Raw genomic sequence first — 23092 nt, 5'->3', positions numbered from 1 at the left:
AACCGCTGCTGCTAAACAGCACTAATTTCACAGACTGAAATATGCTGTGGCCATTTGCAGGATTTGTATCGGAGGCCATTTGAAGGTCATGCTTCGGCTTCTGCCTATTAAACCTGTTTGAAACATCGAAAGGGCAGTTATGTCTCGCTGGCTTCTCGCTGAGGTATATGCACTCTCGCGATGGCTGATATAAAGAGCGCTGAGTGATGAAAGAAGCGGAAGAGGGGAGGGAAAGGGAGGAATGGAAATGATCGAAGGAAAAAGGAGGAGGAGGGAAGGAGTTCCAGTTAAATGTGGATTAATGGACAATCAGCTTTTTTAATGGCAATGAGATTCTAGCATCGCTGGGATGTAAGTGTTGGTCACAGAACAGCTGAATCGATGAAGTGTAATATTTAACACTCAATGTGAGTTCAAAAGATGTCATCAAAAAGTATATATATTTATGAAAGCTGCCTCTCTCAATGGTCTACGACAGGAGCCTTCAAGCATTTTTAGGTCAATGCTGAGAAGACAAATTGTGTACATATAACATTTCATTGACTTCATGATGAGTTTTCCTGTAAAATATAATAATTATTAATTACACCGTTTAATATAATATCACAATTAAAATATATTAAAATAATTTTATAATTATTTTACAGTGAACGACATAAAATATTTAGCTGCATTCACACCCTTATTGTAAACAAGTGAAAAAGAATTGGGGTCAAGGTAAATGGGGGGAAAAAGCATGCATATTTAATATCTTGTTGAGTTTAACATTTCCAACAAAGTTATTGGAGACCACATAATTGCTACGAATATAATGCTCCCCAGCAATGCTTTATCAACATGCTGCCCCATGCACACTGAGGTAAATACAAATTAGGATGACTGTCCTTCTGAGGACAGTGTATTGCAAAGTTAGGGAACAATAAATGCAGTCTAGCTTTTAAAATTCTTGGCTCTTGGTTACTTAATCGATCCAATGTGCACATGCGCACAGTTTTTAATCTGCATCATGCTGCAAACTTCTTAATAATTCAGTCTACGGTTGTTTTCAGTTAGGATATTGTGTTTATTTCAGTCTGTGCAGCACTGGGGAAACTTGGGCTAAACTTCTGGCAGGTGTTGCTCTTATTGGAAAATATCTAATTCTTTACATAATTTCTACTAATGCATCTGTGGTTTTGAGTGAAAGCATGAGATCTGAATGAGCCTCCTCCCATGTTTACTCTTGTATAACGACAACAAATGGAGCATGAACAGCGAGCGCAGGATGAATGCTCGGCCTCACTTGGAGAAATCAAGTCGTTTTAACGAAAATCTGCAGCGCCACCTGCTGGCTAACCTTATAAACACGTCTACCAGTCCACCGTCATATGCAAACATATGGACAAGTTCCACTCCACTCGTTCCGAAGCAACTGTGCCCATTCATCCATAGCTCAGAGCTGGAGTGTTTAGCCCCTGGTGACAGAATTACCCCTGCACTTCTGTGAAGACTTGATCACTGTCAACATTCGGCTGCTATATGAAAACAAACCACCGCAGAACTTTCCAGACTAAAGACAAAGGAAAAAAATAAATAAACAGGTCATCGAACATTACATGCTCTAAAATAAGTCTGTTTTCTTCATTTTTCTTTATACTTGTATATTCACATTAGACTGTACAATATTACATGGTTTCTGCAGCACTAGTAGAGCCAGATAATGGTTTATTACTGAACATTTTAGCGTTATTTAGCTGCTTTTAGACTGGTTTGACTTCCATCAAACGCCTATATTTTTTCTGATTCACACATGTATTGCAATCGCATAGCAACATCTATCGCTGACAGACTGTATTGCCTTCAAAACATTCAACCTTTAAGCTTTTAAAAGCAACTTCAAACTATTTCAGACTGAAAAACATCCAACTTAAAACTTTTTTCTCAAGCCAACTTAAAGTTTGTCTTGAGATTGTTGGTTCCACTGATGAGGCATTGTCGGATATTGCACGTATTATAATTTGCACTGTATCAGAATGGACTTTATTATACATACATTATATATATATATATATATATATATATATATATATATATATATATATATATATATATATATAATAAAACATTGCTTCTTAAATTACCAGTAGGTGGAGAAGAGATGTGGCCCCCAGGACACTGTCACTTAAAATTCAAAGAGCTTTCCTTCTGCAGTCTTGTTCAGAGGAGTGCAAACTGCAGAAATGATCAAAACTGCATAATAATGGATGCTGCAGTGCAGTACACTTTCTTAATTAGAAATGCATATTACCAGAGAACTAATGAATTTACTCAACTTTGTGGTCCGCAGAATGGTAAGCCAACAACCCAGGATATACCAATTTGCGTTAAAATACTTTAATCCTATATATATATATATATATATATATAAAGGGATTCTCTGCCCCAGATAAAGTTGTGATGTGATGTGGAATATAAACTCAGTCAAGTTGGTTTAATTCTGTCTTTCTGCAGTCAGCAAAGGCCTCTGTGTCAATGTTCTTCAGATTCAGAGCTGCACTGATTCTGAGGTCTTCAAGAGGGCTTGTCTTAACCTTTGTCTTTCATTTTGTGTTACAGCATGGCTGAATTTCATCAAGCCGTTACATTATACAACGCAAACACTGAATGTCCTTTAAGAGACTCAAATTAATTTCAATAAACAGAGAAGTTTTTTTTTTTAATAGATGTTTGCTACAATATATGGCTCAAAAGACACTCATGCTTCCTTTTAAGTTGATCATGTCAATTTAATGTGATGTTTTTTTGTGGTGTGGGACAGATATACAGAAGTGTTGATGGACAAGACAATATTCAAGTTACTTTGCAATAATACTATAAGCATATACAAAGGGAAGGCAGTGCTATTTTAACAAGCCCTCTACACACACACACACACACACACACACTAATCAAATAAAACTAGTAGTAGTTTCAAGTATATGTGTTTTCAACCTTGAAATGTCTATACAACCTTTGTCCTGTCTGGTTAGGCATTAAACAGCTCTCCAAAACTAAATGAGGTATAAGGTTACAACAACACAACTAGCCACCAAAAAATACAATCTCATCTCTTTCATCATAACGACTGTTGTAGAAAAACCATGAACTCTGTGTCCCTGTGAGTTAATAAGTCAATATAAGTACTTCGCTGCTTGGACAAGTTTTACAAAGAACAAGATACTCATACTGTAGTTTGTGCTACAAAGTTTCTTCATGACACCTCAACTACACAGGCCTTTGTTAAAACACTTTTATGTGATGTTGACACCATTTAAACTTTAAATTGCTCTCTATGGTCTTCCTTTTCTAGGTTGTTTAGCCAGAACAACATCATGTTACAATATTACATTCTTTATAACAGCAAAAACCTTGAATGTAGAGACAATAGTTTAAAGTGTTCCTATTATGCCATTATTTATAAGATGTATAAGATTGCAAACTATCTTTAAAGTTGTAAAGCCTATAGTGCACGATATATAAAGACAGTTACTGTCTCCCAAAAGAAAGAATCATCTCTTAACAGCTGAAATGAGCAAGGAGGGGTTTAGACAGACTGAATCTTAGAACTGCTCTGAACGAATTGTTTGAGAATTGTGGCAAAATTAGTTTTTTTGACCTTGCATGTATGTAAATATATTGTGGGAGACCCCCAAAAAAATATTAGGAACCTTTAAAGTGGCATAATAGGGGCACTTTAAAACTCTTTCATAAATTCATTACAATACTGTTAAGATAAGCCACATTTCTTCTCCTTTCTGTTGAAAGCTGTACAGAAACAGAACATTTCTAAAATTGTGAAAATATAGACATTATGTGCTTCTTAGACCAGTTTTTCTGAACCCGGAGGCCAGTGCCCTCTAAAGGGGCCTCAAAATGACTTGATTAAAAATAAGACAAAACAACTATAAATCTATAGATTTCCCAGTTTAATTCACCACCTCAGCAACTGTTTTATTTGATTATTTTAGAACTACAGTAAGGTTCCCGACTTCCCGCGGTCTTGGAAAAAATATATATGAGGTAGTCTTATTTTGAAAGTGTGATTTATAGATTCTAAATGTCATGTCAATGAATAAAATCATTACTCTTAATCCTTATCAGTAAATCATAAAAAGCTGGGAAAGTCATTGGCCTTTTAATATTATTGGCAATTTGGACAATGAGGGGCGTTGGAGTCAGAAGAACCACTGTAGGCTATATTCTTGTGCAGGTGAGATATGAAGGAGTCTTGGAGCTACGGCTCGACCACTAAGACTCCCAGGTTATTGTTGAATATGATCCTGCCATCCACCTCTTTACTGCAGTCAGGATGTCTCAGTAAGTCCAGTACTCTTTTCTTCAGGTCTTCAGGAGCATTCTTACTGAACTCTATGACTTCGGTAAGGAAATCCAGCAGCAGTTCTCCCACTTGGTCTCCCTCAGTGAAGCACTCAGTGATGTCCATCTGGGACAGAAGCTCATAGTTCTGGTAGGGGATTCCCTTAGCGTCTAGGAAGGTCTTTATATCTCCTGTAGTAACACACTGGGTGATCTCAGTATTACACAGTTGTTCTTTAAAGGTTGTCCATAATCGTCCCCATCCACTCTCACCTACAATATGTAGAAGCAGAACTGAGGTCATTTGTTCCTTAAACAGAACAGAAACATTTATTTGAACCCACTGTACTGTCCTACAAAGTTTTTTTGACTGATTTGATTGCACCTTTTATACTCCATTTAATCTGAACCTGAGTATAACCGAGCTAAACCTGTGAACCAAAGTCCACTTCAGCAAAAGGTACAGTTACTTGAATGGTACAATATTTAATTTACACACTTTGGCGAAGTTTTGAACTCGGAGCATTTACTGTACCTGACACCAGAATGATTAAGAGTTTCCCATCTTTGTGTAGAAGACTCCGAAAAAATGAGAGTGTGGCCTCTGGATCTTTGACGTAGTACAGCATCTGTTAAACAGACTGATATTAAAATTCAACAAAAACAGCAAAGCGCATTTGATATACAAACCTCAGTTATATCACTTTAAGCAATTAAGTAATATAAATTTGATGAATAAAAAAGTCACATGAAATTAAAATGAATCTTTTTTTCTAAATGCATGTTATTGATCTTATTGCGTCCCTTCCTTACAATCGACTGCAAACTCGCATTAAGATCTGCCTCCATCCAATCAACAAGCAATGAATAGAATCAAGTCCCCGCCCAACAATAATGTCTTTTTTGATAATACAGTTCACTTGAAAGTGTCACAAAACAGAAGAAAACTTCTGTCGCGACTTCCATTACATCGCAACACTAAACCTGTATCATGTGAATGAAGTCCATCCTTTTCCCAGGGTTTTTCTCTTGCCAGTGCTTTTCAAATTCAGATGCCGTCATCTTATTCCACTGAAAGTTAATATGATCAAGGTCTGGAGTTGTTGACACCCGAGCTAAACAGAAAAGAAAGAAAGAAAGAAAAAAAAAACATAAATAGCCATTTATTGGTAGAATATGTAAAAGCGTTTGTTTAGTTTAAATAAAATGATTGGTACCTTTATATTTGTACAGCATGTCATTGCTTGGTTCCACCACTTCATTGTCGACTTTGACATGTGGATGTTTCAGGCGTAGCTGAGCGAGCATCTCTAGATCAATCTCACCTGGAAATTAGATATATATGGAGCAGCGAGAACTCAGTTAGGCATTAAAATCTGATATAGTGCATGAAATGATGAAATGAACAGAAGGTTAATAATTCAATCGCTATGAAAAGTATACCTGCTCCACTCCCTACTCCCATAACATTGAAAACAGACCTCCCCCCTCCAATGCTGCAGAGAGAGAGAGATCGAGAGCATGAGAGAACATAATAAAGGCAAGATAATATTATAATATCTTGTCATTGTTAAATCTGCTGGCACACTCTGTATTACAAATCTAACACAGGCTAAATGAATAAAATATGACATTCATCAAGAATAATAAAGCACCTTGCCAGTATGTCTGGTAGAGTATTATGAATGAAGTCCTGCATGCACTGGTGCTCCGAAGAGCGCTCCAGAAAAAGCTCAAATGATTTGAGGTATCTTGGATAATCTTCCACAAGTGATCTGAATGGAGCTGCCATGGTTTTCTCCTGCTGAAATTAGTGTTTTAGAACAATAACATGATTAATTCATTTAGGGGTTATCTGTCACTTTAAGATTAAAGTTCATAAGTCATACATAAGACGTTGTTCCTTTCCTAGAAGTACATTTTCTATTAACCAGTCACCAACCTGATGAGCAGCAAGCGGTTTTTTTGTTACTATATGGCTATGGAATTACAGTTTAATGACACAATCCCTGTCTTTGGACTTTAGGAGTTAGGTTGGGGCCGTGGACACAATCTTTTTGCTATCTGCAAAATATCTGCAGTCACAAAAACCGGTCGAACTCAGTCTGAAATGATTAAATAAAGGGGAAAATTCTAACTAATAAGAAATAATACAAAATCCATGGCATTTCAATCGAAATTATTATTCTTACAATATATTTCGCAATAAAACATGCATATTTTCTTAAATCGATGGCATGAATAAAAAAAGCTATTCTATAAAAAGTGTTGCATTTACGAATGACGACTTAAAGTCACTATAGTTAACAGTCATCATCAATATAATTTAACATCCATGTCCTGCCGTTACATTCAGATCAACATGATGAGATCATATTCATGTTCACATTCACTCGCTTCCATTTGTAGAATTGTTTAATTATTTCTGACTCTAGGTGACTGTCACTGGATGTGCACCACCGACTCTATATATCAGCGCATTAATAATAACACGGAGAACGCAGAAGTGTGCCGCCGCTTACCTTCTCTCCTCTCCGTTTTCACAATCACTTACTGTCGGCCAGAGGGCCTCCGCACATCCAGACAGAGACGAGCCACGCCCACATCCTTAAAGTCGCAGTGCTACACAAGACAAGGCAATGACCTTTTAGAATTTTAATTGATGGGAAATATAACAATAATAATATCATAATATATATATATAATATAACGAAATATTTTAGTATTAGGCTGTTTGCCACACGAATATTAATTTAATTACTAAAAACATAAAAGTAGTCTAAATATATTTGATAATTTCCTATAGACTGTATCACATGCCATGAAGTCATCAGCATGTCACTTAACAGGAACAGAAAATAATAACTTAAGGACTTGGAATTTCACTTCACGCTATGATTTCCCTTAAATTACATGCTAAAACATAACACAAAACACTCAACTTACATCCAGCCAATGTTATTAAACTAGGCCACATAATCACAGACAGGCCAATATTAAATAATTCATGCCTGAGAAGTACTTTAATACTGATGGAAATGTTATGCACTAGTCTGGCCCTCATCGTTTTGATCCAAATATGAAAGCAAAAATTCAGCGATCGTTCTTTTTTCTGTCACTTACCATTTTCTCTTTACAGATAAAGCAATTTTCCCACTTCTCTCCTCAGTCAGTTTGATCATGTCAAACTTTGTTAAACAGATTTGCTCCTGGTGAATAGAAATTCATGATTAAAAAGAGAGAACCCACAAAGATTCATGGGAAATCTTCTGCAGAATTATTAAGGCTTAATGGAAAAATTAAGCCTGACAGAATCACACCACCCAGACGTGTCTCCCCTAGGTGGCACTGACAAGTCTGCTTAAATTCATCTCATCCTTGAGCATAAATGACAGGCTTTATTAATAAAAACTGATTAAACACAAGATTTAAATGATTCAACATCCTGAGGTGGAAGGATCTGATGGGATGCGCATTAAAGAGATTCAGTGCTGTGTGACAAAGGCCAGACTACAGAACATTTAACACAATTAACTTTACTTCAGATACTTATACTTCACTTTCTCACATTATTCACACAAAAATCAGGACTGTTTTGTTCCCTCAGTTTATTGTTTCTCTCTCGTTCCCATCTTTTCTTTTAGTTTACATCTTGCTCCATCTGTTGGTTTATGATGGTATTAATAATGAAATATGGAATGAGTGCAGCCTCTATAAAAGAACATGAGTAATTGTTTTATAACGACAGACTTATTAAAGGAGTAGTTCATCAAAAGAGGGAAATCTGCTGAAAACGTATTCTTTTTCAGGCCACCCAAGATGTAGACGAGTTTGACTTTGTTCATCTGAACCCTTATCTGAACAGATCTGGAGAAATCTAGCGTTACATAATTTGCTCACCAGTGGAAACTCTGGAAACTCAAAGTGAATGGGTGCCGTCAGAATGAGTCACGCGAGTCATGATAATTTACAAAAGAACTTCTGTCTATCGTTTACCATCTTGTGAAGTGAAAAGCTGTGTTTGTAATAAATACATCGTTTTTTTTTTTTTTTTTGTCATTCTGACGGCACCCATTCACTGGATGGGATCCATTGGTGAGCAAGTGATGTAATGCTAAATTTCTCTAAATATGTTCCAGTGAAGAAACAAACACATCTCGGATGGCCTGGGGGTGAGTACATTTTCAGCTAATTTTCATTTTTGGATGAACTACTCCTCTGAATGTGCTCTTAATTAACAATATGATTTCAAAGACAAATGTCTTGACAGCTATGAACTTGAAGCTAAAACCGCCATCCTTCTTGGATGCAGATTACCATATGAATAATGAGCAACCCCATTTCCCACAGAGTATTACAATTTATTAGCATTTTCGTTCAACTCTTCAAGTACACACAATTAAAACAGAAAGTACCATGTAAACTAAAGATCAGTGTTTTACAGGCAACTGTATATAGTGCTGAGAGCATACTGAACATATTAGAAGAAGAAGAAGAAGCCATGTAAACAAGTCAGTTCTAAGGGGCAACCAATAAAAATCAAGGAAATCATACAAACAAAACACACTGTTGACTCTGTTACTACTCCCATACAAATGCAAGGCCACTTTTGGAATAATCAATGTATGAAAAAATCAATCCAGCATGCACACGCACAATTGGGCTTTAATATATATATATATATATATATATATATATATATATATATATATATATATATATATATATATATATATATATATATATATATAAAATATTGCCACTTTTTTACAGGGTTTGTCAGCAACCCCTGGAGAGAAATAAATAAATAAATAAGTTATACACATTTTAGCTTCTCACATCGATGGACTAATTTAGAAATACACCAAAGCCTTTTGATGTACTCAGTCTAAGAGCAGCAGATCTTCCAGATGGGTCTCAAACAGAGGAACTAGAACGGTTCTGCTCTTGATGTAGACTATCCAGCCAACATGGACATCAGCAGATATACTGATGGGACAAAAAGAATAAAATAATAAGAAAATACATGTGCATGTATGTAACACATACAGAATACATTCTTTCAGTAGAGTAAGACCCAATGAACAAGAGGTCTTGCGAAGCTTAAAAACCACAAGTTATCTCATTATAATGAGGATGGTTGAGATTCAGGAAACGTTTTGTCATGTGGCAGTACAAGGAGTGAAATGAACCTTGACAGTCTAGGTCCTGAAACAGATAGTCAAGACAAATATGCCAGCAAGAAGTCAGTCAGTAAAGCAAAAGCAAAAAAAAAAAAAAACACTAGCAGGGATATTATTAAAATACAGACCCAGTACCTGTACTTTAGTGAAAATGATGAACATTCATAGTGTTGAAGCACTTTCTCCCGGTGTTCTGCTCATGCAGACTCTACACAAATGCATTTGTCCACTGTCTCTGTGCTAAATGAGTTCCTCTAACCGCAGGATATTGCAGAAAGCTGCTTTCTAAAACCCTTCTGCGCGTCACAGGAACACTGTTCATTATCTGCTGGTGTTGAAGCAGACCTCATCAATTTTCCAACTGCTAGACGGAGGTTAAGGGACAAACTGAGGCATGTGGAAGCAGCACACGGGCAGATCATCTCCTTAACCTCTCGCGGTGTCTAAATTAGCTGTGTTTGGTTTACTGTGCGGATCACACACAGAGACATTCTACACGAAATCAACAATTTACAGCAAAAGTCCTTGCATGACAATGAAAAACAAAAACCCACTAGAAAATCAGTTTGAACATAGATCAAGAGGGAAATAAAAAACGACTAAGCACTAATATAGTGCATAACACATCAGTCTTTTCTCGTTCTCTGCTAAAAAGTCACTTTCAGATCAGCTTAAAGGTATAGTTCACGTAAAAATGAAAATTCTGTCATTTAATAAACCTCAAGATGTTGCAAACCTGTATGACTTTATTTCAAATGCGGAAAACATAAAAGTATAAACCTTAAAAATGTATTAGTTGTTTTTGTCAATCCAATTATGAAGAGCGACTGGAGATTCCAAGCATCTTAAAGAATGTAAAACCATAACGAACATATTATTAATACAAGTACAATTTATACATACAATTTGTGCATTATATTTCAAGTTTCATAATCATACAATAACTTTGTGAGACACTCAAATTGCAGTTTAAGTCATTTTTCACTGAAAATCTTGACATGAACAAAGTTCTTTTGAGTCACCTAGCTGATTCAGTCAACAAAACTGAGTGACTGAATCATTTATAAAATGATGTGGTCTGAATGATTTATATATATATATATATAAAAAAAAAATGGACTCAATAAGCTGGTCATGATCTAGTCATACAGGTTTGAGGGTGAGTAAAGGATAACACAGTTTTACATTTTTGGGTGAACTAGGCTTTTAATGCGACTGATACAATAGATTCAGCAAAACTCGTGATGTTTCTTTCTCTCTCTCTTGTTTTTTTTCTTTTTTTCCTATTTTTTGATGTAAGAAAAATCACGGCAAGAAAATGTCGAAGTCCTCCATCTGGTCCATGGAATGTCAGCTGTGTCTCGTACTCTCTTTAAATGTCACGATTTTCACGATGATGATGACCACTGATCCAAAACCTTCATCCTTGCAGTCATGCACACAATGTTTTGTGTTCGCTTCAGACTTCAAGATCGAAATGTTCTTCGATGTCTGCGTCTCTTTTTCTTTTTCCAAAAATCCAAAGGGCATCTTGGAGAAAGGAACATATTAAAATGTTGCACGTAGTCCAGCTTGTGCTTTGAATGTACAGTCACAGAGAGCTTGATCACATGTCCACATCCCCGTCATATGCCAGAGTCAGGGGCTTCTGTGGTGGAGATGCACTTTTACTCTGTTTGGATGGTTTGCTGGCATAAGAGGAAAAGGGGAAAAGGAAAGAGCATTTAAAATGCAAGATATAAATACTACCCTGCCCTCTATTGTATTTTTACACTGTACCACTAGATGGCAGCAACATGTTATTATATGTCAGACTATTTCTCTCATCAACCAAAATCACAAAAAAAATACTGACTGTTTTCAAACATGTACTGTCTTTCCATTCAGTGGTGAGTGTGTTAAAATTTGATAGCATACATACCAAAACAGAAAGGCCACAGCAGTTGTGAATAATATGAGAATGAATCCTCCAGCTGTTAACCCGAAGACCCACAGCTTTATTCTTCCATCTGTATGATCAGAAAACAGTAGTGTGATCTCCACTGAAATATACAGGAGCATCATTTTTATTGCTTGTGGTTTGTGCACAGGAGCCTGTTGCAGGAGTAACATTGCACATTCACGCTGGTGACAATGTACCTGTAGAAACTGTTTCACCATCTTCCATTCGGAGTTCAGAGCAAAGAATGAGCTGCGTGTCATAGAGCCATTAAGATGCTTGTATAACCGATACGACAAGGTCTCAGAACATATTTCTCAGATAAAAGACAAAAGACAGCAGTCTGATGAGCTGCACAGAGAGCTTCTCCTGGATCCTTTGAGACTCACAGAATGGATGATGCAAAAACTACTCTTAGCAAAAGAAGATCCTGCTAAGTTTTCTAACACTTTATAACAATTTTAGAAAAGAAGCCCACTAGTGGATAGAAAAATTGGAATAAAAACATTCTATTTTGTAAAATTCAGCTCTGACTTATAAAACTCTGGCCAATAATTTTGTAATGATCCTCACATTGCAAAACCTTTATGGTGTCATATACTTCTATACTTCTATATTATATTTTACAGTTACATATTGAGTTTATTTTAGCTTTATTGAAGTTAACTTAATATAACAGTTATCAGCATGATTACAACTGAGATATTGATTTTATACAACCATTCAATAAACAAGAAGTTAATATTAAGAGAACACATTACCTGTGTTGCTGTATTTCGCCAACAAAACTCCTTTCGAACAAAGCCACAGCGCTGTTTTGTGTCTCTGAGCAACATGACAGTATTTCGTTCATGAATGACTCACCCGTTTAAATGTTTCAGTTTAATTGCAATCACTCACTTATTAACAGTGACTTGCTAAACTGCAGGTTTATTGCATTCATGTCCCTCTGAGCTGCATTAAACTGTGCAATAAAATCTAAATGCCGCTTCAGATGTAGCTTCTGTGTTTCCCCTGCATTGCAAAAATGAATTTTGTTGATACCGATTTAATTTGCTTGCTAACAACCATATGTCTTAATATTCTGACTGACTGATTAAATGTAAGAATTCAACTCAAAAGATGATGTACACTTTTAGAATATAATATAATATAATATAATATAATATAATATAATATAATATAATATAATATAATATAATATAATATAATATAATATAATATAATATTCTTGTAGAGTAGAGAAGTCATAGTTTGTTTTGCAAATAACAGAACGGGTAATTCTCTGAATTTTGTCCCTCCATCTGGAGGCTGAAACACCTACTGGTAACCTGGCGGCACACAGTTGTACCACAGGCCAAAAATTCATTTCTAATCAGAAATGGCCTCCAGCCAGCAATAAAGTAACTCTGTCTGTCAAGTTATGGGCAATACAAATCACTCTGTTATGAGACTCTGTCCTTTTCTCATAGCTCCAATAGGGCATAAACACTGAGGCATTAAACAGAGTTCTACATCAGCCTGTATCTGGAGTCTCATAAAGACGTCCAGCGATTCCGCTATAACTCAAAGCTAAACTCCGCTGCATGGTTCCCATCAGCCTGGTCTTCATCTGCATTTCAAATACCTGGGCCGAGCGGCTGCAAGGACCACTCGCCGAAGAGGTCCTGGATCTGAGTGGTGCCTGGCTTTAATCTTCCCGAGCTGGTCTTCACATCTGCCTTCTTATTGTCAGCTCCTGGGGTCTTGGTGCAGTAATCCAGGAATCCATGTGTGGTCATCACTTCAGTATAGCCCTTCTCACAGCCGCACACACCGCTCTGAAGGAGACACAGATCGCTGTGAGGGCCACACTCAGACAGCGCATAAAGACACTGCTGTGGTTAAAGAAATACTTTACGTTTAATGCAACTTGAGATCAAACAACAGTACCTGTGGCATAACGTTGATTAGCACAAAAACTCATTTCAGTTTGTCTCTCCTTTTCATAAGCAAGCAAAAAAATATGGGTTTCAATGAGGCACTGTATACAGGGCCAATTCTGTAAATGTTAAAATTCTGTTTCAATACTATATAGCCACAAGTCAAACAATATGGGATATGATTTTAGTGTGAAAAACCCTTATTCATCTTTTTTTTCACCCTGTATTATATTCAATTTTACAAATTGCCATGACAATGTAATAATAAAAACACTAAAACGACCGCAAAAACTATGAGAACAACTTTACAGCTCAAATAATACACAGATGTTTAACATAGATGCTTCTGTAAAATAAAAAGCAACACATTTCTGCTTCGAAAATGGGTCCCATTGACTTCCATTGCAAGTGTCTCACTGTAACCTCCACAAGGGATGTAGAAATTATTTTTGTGGTTATGAACATTATGCCACAAATGCTGTCGATTAAACTTATATACCCGTAATTTTCCTTTAAGACGAAATCTACATTTTATTTTTTTGCATGTAGATCTCACAAATAGAAATCTAATAAATACAAATTACAGGATATAAGATAATTTTTTTTAAAAATTATTATTATTATGTATTGCTATCTAACACTGGTTTAATGTGAATACAGATATGGTTCAGTGTGTTTACCTGCTTGCAGTGGGAGAAGGGTTTGGTGCAGGGAGGGTGACAGTGCCGCACAGTGGTCGGACGGTTCTGTGGAAAGCAGCCCCCTTCCAACAGGAAACAACAAAGGTACAGTAATTATTGCCATTTCCCTATTGATGGCCAGATAAAAGTGCTGTCACACCTGATTAATGGCTTAAAGGACCCGTCACGGATTCTGATCAATCAGTGAAGATTGTGATTTAGGAATAGAAAATTACATTACTAATACACTGGGTTTGGGTTTTTCTCAGGCAGAAGAGATTACCACTCACAGCTTATATTTGCCTGAAATGATTCCATACACAGATAAGATCACCTTTCTCTTTTATTTACAGCACAGTGTGCAACCCGAAAGCCTTTGCTCTTGCTCTAAACGCTCAATTGAAAGCTTGCCATCTGGATTGTGTTCATTTTGTCACAATCAAACCATGTTTTATATAATTTATATTGTTTTCTTTCAGACGAGAGCTAGTTTATTGATAATGTCTGTTGAAATGGAGGGTTAGAAAAGGGTTGAAATGTGGTAGAAAAATGTTGAATGTGCTATTAAACTGTCCTAGACAAGGTCTGCTAAATTTAAACCACACATTTTCAGTCTGCCGTGCTGTGTTTAGGGTTAAAGGGATGATTCACCCAAAAATGAAAATCTTGTAATTGTTTATACAGTCTCATATCATTCCAAACCTGTATTCTGATATTTTCTCACTGGAACACAAAGGGAGAATCTATCTTACCTTTTCCATTCAGCAAGAGTTCATAGTGGCTGTCAAGCTCCATAGAGGAACGTAAAAGCACAATACAAGTGGACTATGTGACTTGTGCACTTTATTCCAAGTCTTCAAGGCCATATGATGACTTTGTGTAAAAAAAAAAAAAAAAAAAAACCTGCTGATGTACAATACCATTCAAAAGTTTGGGGCTTGTAAGTTTTTTTGCTGGCAATATTTAATGACTTTGAAAGAAGTCTCTTATGCTCACCAAGGCTGCATTTGCTTGATCAAAAGTAAAACATAATATTATGAAACATGATCTATATTTTTTAGGGCTGCTCCGATCACGATCGGCCGATCGTTAATGTGCATCTCGTCAGTAAAGCCGGTTCTCTAATCAGCGGTTAATTCCATCAGGTGCGTGATTTCACATAGAGCAGCTGTTACTACACAGAGCCATTGTTAACTGAGAAGATGCGCAAATAAATGCTGAAAATGAAGTGGATTTGCAAAGCTTTTCAGTTAAAAGTGGCTCTGAACCGCTATTATTTTGAAATAGAAATATTCTGTAACATTATAAAAGTCTGTTCCTAATTCCCATAATTCTTACTGACCCAAAATTTCTGAACAGTAACATACGACCTGTTTCACAAATATTGCAATCAGGGCTGTCAAATCATTTAATGATTGCATCCAATATACTGTATATATATATATATATATATATATATATATATATTTTATTTTATTTTTTTATTTTTAATTTTTTTTTTTATATATACATGTATGTGGATATGTATCGTGATGCGTGTCCTGAGGCCTCATCAGCGTTGCCCCTGGAAGCACATGAGGAACACCTGGGAACCTCATCACGGGCTGATCGGTCGCGACCATCAGCAATCAAGGGTACACACAAGAGAGTGATCACTCCAGAAGACTGGGCGCTAATGTTATCTTTTGGTTGTTCCTTGCCGAAAGCCTGTGACCAATCCTACCCCCCGCACCCCCCGCACGGACACGCTGCACTTGGGACACTGCAACTACCAGCGCACCAGCCAACAAGCACTCCTGCACTGCCATTTCATGAGTTTGTAACCAATAAAACCACCCTCCGGGGCCTTTATTGCATTCCTCGCTGTCGTGTCACTGACAGCAGCCAACCTTACCTGCAAAAAAATAAAAAAATAAAATTTGAACTTTTTTCTCCCTCTCCATCTCTGCCGGTGGACGCTTCTCCCCTCAGCATGGAAGAACTTCTCAGGCACCTTACCAAAGTCAGCATCTGCCAGCAACAAATTGTCGAACACCTCGCCAACCGTCAGGGGGAGATGGAATGCAAGGACTCTCTCTGCTCATTGGCTGCTGGCCGGGGATCCCACCGCTAGCCAGGTGGGTGGAAGTGACCCACTCACATCCCATGGTCGGCCACCTCGGGGGTCAGAACACCATACAGCGAATCCGTGATCGCTTCCACTGGCACAGCCTGGACACGAGGTGAAACGATTCTGCCAGGTGTGCCTGACCTGTCAACGGATGTCACCACGGACACCTCCCCCCAGTCCGCCAATTCCTCTGCCCATCATTGAGGTGCCCTTCGAGTGAATTGGGATGGATCTAGTGGGGCCGCTGCTAAAGTCCGCCTGGGGACACGAGCACATCCTGGTGATTGTCGATTATGCCACCTGGTATCCTGAGGCTGTTCCCTTGCACAAAGCCACTGCCAAGGCCATCGACCAAGAGCTGTTCCTCCTCTGCAGCCGAGTCGGCAACCCAGCTAAGATTCTAACCAACTAGGGAACTCCCTGCATGTCCTGGCTGATGGCAGATCTCTTAGATGTCGCAAGAGAGGCATGGGAGCAGCAGCCAGCCGGCCACCTGTCTTCGATCGAGCATGTCCGTCTGATGCAGGAAAGGGTCCACAGAGAAATGCCCTTAGTTTGGGAACACCTCAATCAGGTTCAGCAGGCCCAACAATTCCACTACAATTGGGCTTCCCAGCCACGGGAGTTAAAGACTGGAGATCATGTCTTGGTCCTGGTTCCAAATGCGGCCTGCAAGTTCTTGGCCACCTGGCAGGAGCTGTACGTCGTGACCCAGATGAAGATGCGAAAGTCAACTGTATCACATCAACCTGCTTAAAAAATAGACTGGGTTCAGGACCCAACTCTCCGCCCTTGCAACCTCCTCTCCCGTGGTTGTTGAAATGGAGCCCCAACTGTCGGCCACCCAGAAGACAGAGCTGCAGCGCCTGGTCTGTCAGTTCTCTGATGTGTTCTCCCCCCTCCCTGGGCGGTCCAAAGTCGTGAAACCCGATATCCGAACACCACCACGGCTCATCATAAGGCAGCGGCCCTATCGTGTCCCAGAGGCTCGGCGACACGCCATCGAGGAGGAATTCAAGGAGATGCTCAGGGGGTAATTGAACCTTCCCGGAGCCCGTGGTCCAGCCCCATCATCTTAGTTCTGAAGCCAGATGGCTCCAGCGTCAGCATTGCCCTGGAAACACACGAGGTACACCTTGGAACTTTGTCATGACGCACTTGGGACACCAGCGAACCAGCCAACAAGCACTCCTGCACTTCCATTTCATGAGTTTGTAACCAATAAAAACACCCTACGGGGCCTTTATGATATTCCTCGCAGTCATGTGATTTTATATATATATATATATATATATATATCACATTTTTATTTTGGATGTGATTAATTAGGATTAATCAATTTGACAGTCCTAGGTTGATTTGAGAGTTGTAGCAGATTGGGAGAATTATCAGTGAAAAATGGCTCAAATTTGGGGCTGTTTGTCACATTAAACTATCATGTGGCTTCAGAGTACTTGCATTACTACCTTTACGGTGCTTTTCTATTCTTTTTTTTCTTCTTTTTGGAATTCTCTCTAAAGCCTCTGGTTACCATAAAATTCACAAGATGTTAGAAAGTCTCCTTTGTGCTCCACTTTAAAAAATAACAGTATACAGGTTTAGAACGACATGAGGGCGGGTAGCAGGATTTTCATTGTTAATATTCTTTTGGTAATGTGGAGTTGACGGGTCTCTTCATTATGTTTCTGCAAGTAAAGTCAGTGCAGAATATTTGTCATTCAGTCTCAGTCTCAATGTAAGCTGTGGGCTACCTGTCACATTGACCCCATCAGACCGCTGGCACCAAACTGATCTTTCGTTGTCATTCCAGGCACTGGTCCTCCACTCGTAACTGTGACATTTCCCTCCTGGGGCCCCACAGAGTTAGAGAGACACTCATTAGGTTTGATCAAAAATTCTATTTATTTATATTACAATATAAAATAATGGTTTCAATTTCAATGTACTTTAAAATATTATTTATTTTGGTGATTCCAAGCTGAATTTCCATCAGCCATTACTCCAGAATAAAGTGTCACATGATCCTTAAGAAATCATTCTGATATGATGATTTATTACTAGGATTATCAATGTTGGCAACAGCTGTGCTGCCAAATATTTTTTTTTGTAAACTGCAAACTTTTTTTCAGAATTCTTTGATGAATAAAAAGTTACAAATGACAGCATTTCTTCAAAATATAAATCTTTGCTAACAACATAAATTTTTGCTATCACTTTTAAACAATTTAACACATCCTTGCTGTATAAAAGTTAGAAAAGATTTCCATTTTAAATAAATGCTTTCTTTTTTTTTTTTTACTTTTTATTCATCAAATAATAATTACAAAATAAAAATAAAAATAATACATTTATATTCTATGGCCCTACACCATAACTACACCTAACCAAAGGAATCAAAGGAAACATTGTGCATTTTTACTTTCTCAAAAAAAAAAAAAAATCCCTCATTCTGTATGGTTTATACGTGTTGTGAAAAAGGGGGACATGGGTTATGTCCTCATAAGTCACCCTCTCCTTGTAATACCTGTGTCGTACCCATGTCATTATACAGAGTTATGTCCTGTCACAAAAACAAGAGCACATACAGCGGGTATAGAAAAGAATAATCTCCCTTTACAATAATCATATTTTGTTGGTGTTGGTGTTTCTGACAAGTTATTTTTTCACTAGGTGACACTTATTAGTGCAGAAACTGCATACATCACCTTTATATCCAAATATGAAAATATGGATAAAGAAAAAATCTTTAATTGGATGTTATAAGTTGCAGTGAATAAATACAACTGGAGAAAACAAAAACTGTTGGAGTTGGAAAGATTGTTTTTAATGCACTGGAAAAAAACTCTCTTCTGCTCAATAATCCTGCATTTATATACAATAAAAACAATATTATTGTGAAATATTTTAAAATACAATATTTTTACACTTTTTTACAAAAAGTTTTTCTTTTCTCATATAATTTTTTTAAAAATGTTATTTATCCCTGTGATGCAAAGTTGAATGTTCAGCATCATCACTCCAGTCTTCGGTGTCACATGATTCTTCAATCATTCTAATATATTGATTTGTTGCTCAAGAAACATTTCTTATTATTGTCAATGTTGAAAACATTTTTTTTCAGGATTCTTTGATGAACAGAAAATAAGAAATCTTTAGTAACATTATAAATGTCTTTATTTCCTTTAACATTTTTTTTACTGACCCCAAGGTAGACAGTCTGGATAAGGATGCAATCTTTTTTTTGTTTGATCAATGTTAGAAAATTCCCTCACAGACCTCTACTGAATATGTAGGATTTGTTCACACTACACTCAAATTCAATTTACCTTTTTTAAAATCAGATCTTTGGGACTGACTGCATGCACCATCATTCGGTAAATTATGAATTGCGATTTATTTGTGTAAACAGTGCTATCTGAAAATCTCTGGTGTATTGTATACAGTGCATCTTATTGGTTGTTACAACAGTAATGTAGGCGTCAACAAGATTCCAACAGACCTTCTGATATAAACCTGAGAGTCGTGGGAAGAGAGGACTGAATTTCTATCATGACATCTTTGTTGTAGTGATGAACTCACAAGGTGCATGAGATTACGAGAGACTGAGACATTTTATGCATTTATGCATATACTGTGTCCAAAACAGCAGACTTGTTCATTCATTCACTACTGTACATTCTGGAAGTCACACAGTAAACTAAATGAAAAGAAATATTTTATTATATTATATTATCATATTTCACTGCTTGTACCTTTACATGGACGTGTCTCAAAGATTTGGTGAGGGCAGCTGTCCTGATTCTCCAGCACTTGTATGACCACAGCCTGTGAGCGTGCCTGACGGCCCACCGTCTCAAAACTACGTCCCTCCAGACACGTCAGCTGACAGGAGCTCCACTGCGACCACTCTGTAAGGTGACAGTCTCCTGTGGATGTCAAATCGCATATCACAACTTCAGTTCTCCAGTTTAAATGACTACCAAGACAGTTTAATGGTCCAGCTCATAAGTTCAAAGAAAGAAGGAATGCTATACCATAAATCCAAATTTAAATACTGCTATGTTCTTTGAAGCATGTAGTAAGTACAGTACAAGAGTCTTGGGATATTGGACCGCAACATAAATAAAAACAGACCTCTTTGTAGCATACTGCTAGTCAGTGTTGTTATTGTCAAAAAACTAATGCAATTAAAAAAAATCATTTTTGTTAATTAAAATAAAAAAATAAATTGTGATTAAAAGTAAATAAAAAATTGAACAGTTACGCTAGAAGTGTTGCCCTTGAATTAAATAAAATACAAATAAAGCTAAATAATAATATAATAACAATATATATTACTAAAACTAAATAAAATAAAATGACAACTGAAAATATAAAAAAATATTATATTATATTTTTAGTATAAAAATAAAAACAAACTCATACAATTATTTTGTGCCAGCGCATCTTTCACATTTCTTATATCACACTGCTGTGATCTCTCTAGTTTCTTTCAAACACACCTGCTTTTCAGCTTTCAGCTTTCATCAAATTACACATTTAAACTTACAAATGTGGATTCAAACTTCAAATACTTCAAACTCAAACTACGACTACTACTCATAATAATAATAAGAAGAAAGCATGCACAATAAAAACAGACAAAATAAAACAAATTGTATTTTTTTATTTGTGCAGGCCAGCAAGATTCATCTAATCCTTCTGTCATAGAATTGAATGCATGACAAAGTCTTCAGATAACATTTATCGCTTCCTTAGCTGAAGGTCATACATCACTGACCCTTGGAATGCGTCAGAACAGAGGCCGGTTGACAGCAACAGCTACCCCCCACCTGTGCACACTAGCACTAGCTCTTCAGCCATGACGTCCTTTTGATTCTGCAGCCATGATGTCATTAGAGGCAATCTGTGTGCCCAGGCATCTCATTATCCATCATCTTCATGAAGCCAGTCTATTTTCATCCCTCACTGGTGCTGCCGAAACATATAATACAGCATCGCACACTCCACACCATATGCTACCCTTTCTAACCCATTCATTTCTTAGACTCTCTCTTTTTTGTCTCATACCTTTCTTACTCTAACATCTTTCTTCCCCTCTCCTCACAGCATATGTTTTTCCCTGAGAGCATGTAGCACATTTACAAAATGAAGAGGGACACAGAAGTAAGGCCGACACAAGTCGATGATAGCCTGAAGGTGAAATATATTCACATTTGAAAAAAAAATGGGATATTGCTTGTCGACAAACTTTCATTCCACTGATCATAAGAGATATTAATTCCTAGGATAGTTCTACTGTGATTTAGTGAATAGTAGTAAAAAATATTCCTTGATCAACATCCTCCAACTGATTATGAAACAATAAATCGTGTTAAATGAATCATGAGCATCAGTGCACACAAATGTAAACAACGAGTAAAAGAAATGTTGTTTGGAATCAGTGTTGTACCTGGACAGGGGACGAAACACGGCTGCTGCAGCTCCTGCTCGCTTTCCTTTCTCACTCGGTCTCCACATTTCTCGTCCTCTACCGTTTTCGAAGGGTGGGGGTTGTCCGGCCAGTCTGACCAGTGCACCACACACGTCAGGTTCCTCTCCCTCTTGCCCTCTCCACATTCTGCCCCCTGCACAAAACCACACACCGACTCATTAATCTGGACGAGATGTGAGCAGCGAGGCAGAGGAGCTTATTATAGTGACACCTCTCTCTGAATGACTGACAGCTGGGATTGAAACATGCTATGGCATTTCTCATGAATGTGAGTATGTGACCTGATCACACAGCTGAGGTTTCTACTATCGCAGCAAAAAAGGGTTTTTGTCCTGTTTGCCAATAAAAATAGCAAAAAACAGAACTCTATTGTATAAGATATTTGTTTTCAGAGACCTTTTGTAATTATATCTATTTTCTTTTGTTAAATTTGAACTTTAACTAATAATTTAACATTTTTAAAGTTGCTTTTGTTTAGTTGTAAGTATAAATCTAACAAACTGTTCTGATAGTTCACCCAAAAATGAAAATTCTGTCATCATTTAATAATGAAGATACGGATTTTGCCATATTGTTTTCACTTATAATGTTTTTTCTTTACTCTTCCATGAAGTTCATGGAATTTCTTACCTCAATCTCACATTTCTTCCTGTTGTTATTGCATGTGTGACAAATTTTCTCTTCCAATTAAACATAATTTGCCTTGGAAAAGTTAGCTATGAAAATCACATCTTTTCAGACATGTATGTGGTTTAGCATGTCTCTAGAATTGTGTGTAATAACACAAACTACGACTAAAAAGCAAAGCAGCGTTTTCACAGACATCACACATAGTGTTGTTAAAAGTACAGATGTCAGAACCAGTTGGTACTGAAAAAAAACAAAAAAATGTTTGACTCACAGAATTGTGTTAATGTTTATGAATATAAAAGTGTCCATCAAACCAAGCACCAAAGAAAGTACAAATATAAGTTAAAAGTGTGCAACATTTCTTTTGTTCATATTGTGAGGAGGACAGCTTTTGATCTGGGCACGCACGACTCAGGGACGTGTGCAAAACCCCAAGACATACAATTAAAATCCTTCGCAGATATAAAAGAGAGAGGAGAGAAAAGCAGAAGAGAGGAGATGAAAATCTGAACTCTGCCACTGTTCTCCTCTAATGATAAGACCATGGATACCAGCATGATTTTAATCAGCAGTTACCTCACGTCTCAATGACACAAAGTCTCTCTCTCCCACACACAAACTCGGCATGTGTGTAATTTCTACAAAATTCAATTAAATAACTCAAGTATTTTGCCAGTACCAGATAAGCATGCCGGGTGGCTGGTATCAACACCGCTTGGTCATATGAAACATGGATTGAATGCCCTCAGGTTAGGTGACATGCAATAACCAGTAACTGCAGAATACATGCAGATCCAAT

General features: G+C 37.3%; 2 protein-coding genes across 2 annotated transcripts in view; both read right to left on the bottom strand.

Moving 5' to 3' along the window:
* Positions 1–2682: 2682 nt before the first annotated feature.
* Positions 2683–6951, bottom strand: LOC128019674 (histamine N-methyltransferase). Its single transcript, XM_052605781.1, has 7 exons — positions 6858–6951; positions 5991–6139; positions 5779–5831; positions 5553–5660; positions 5320–5450; positions 4871–4964; positions 2683–4608 (listed from the first exon to the last, which is right to left on the bottom strand). The coding sequence occupies exons 2-7, from the start codon at positions 6125–6127 to the stop codon at positions 4253–4255; spliced, it is 879 nt and encodes a 292-aa protein (XP_052461741.1). The 5' UTR covers positions 6128–6139; positions 6858–6951; the 3' UTR covers positions 2683–4252.
* Positions 6952–9042: 2091 nt separating this feature from the next.
* LOC128019346 (thrombospondin type-1 domain-containing protein 7B) overlaps positions 9043–23092 on the bottom strand; it is a 180215-nt gene continuing 166165 nt past the window's right edge. Inside the window, exons 24-30 of the mRNA XM_052605326.1 lie at positions 21622–21796; positions 19922–20095; positions 17921–18016; positions 14060–14142; positions 13085–13277; positions 11440–11527; positions 9043–11206 (exon numbers count right to left, since the gene is read on the bottom strand). Coding sequence (XP_052461286.1) covers positions 11125–11206; positions 11440–11527; positions 13085–13277; positions 14060–14142; positions 17921–18016; positions 19922–20095; positions 21622–21796 — 891 coding nt within the window. The 3' untranslated portion in view covers positions 9043–11124. The remainder of the gene's footprint in view (positions 11207–11439; positions 11528–13084; positions 13278–14059; positions 14143–17920; positions 18017–19921; positions 20096–21621; positions 21797–23092) is intronic.

This window comes from Carassius gibelio, chromosome A9, assembly GCF_023724105.1.
Source record: "Carassius gibelio isolate Cgi1373 ecotype wild population from Czech Republic chromosome A9, carGib1.2-hapl.c, whole genome shotgun sequence".
NCBI lineage: Eukaryota > Metazoa > Chordata > Actinopteri > Cypriniformes > Cyprinidae > Carassius > Carassius gibelio.
The sequence above is the reverse complement of the archived record's forward strand: the minus strand, read 5'-3'. Positions and strand labels throughout refer to the sequence as shown.

Bases quoted from the DNA above. Each gene is read 5' to 3' on its own strand.
- LOC128019674 (XM_052605781.1), bottom strand. From the start codon at position 6,127: ATGGCAGCTCCATTCAGATCACTTGTGGAAGATTATCCAAGATACCTC. The intron at 5,661-5,778 runs GTATACTTTTCA...TCTAATTTCCAG, and splicing joins GGGAGTAGGGAGTGGAGCAG to GTGAGATTGATCTAGAGATG. The intron at 4,965-5,319 runs GTTTAGTGTTGC...TCTGTTTAACAG, and splicing joins ACTTCATTCACATGATACAG to ATGCTGTACTACGTCAAAGA.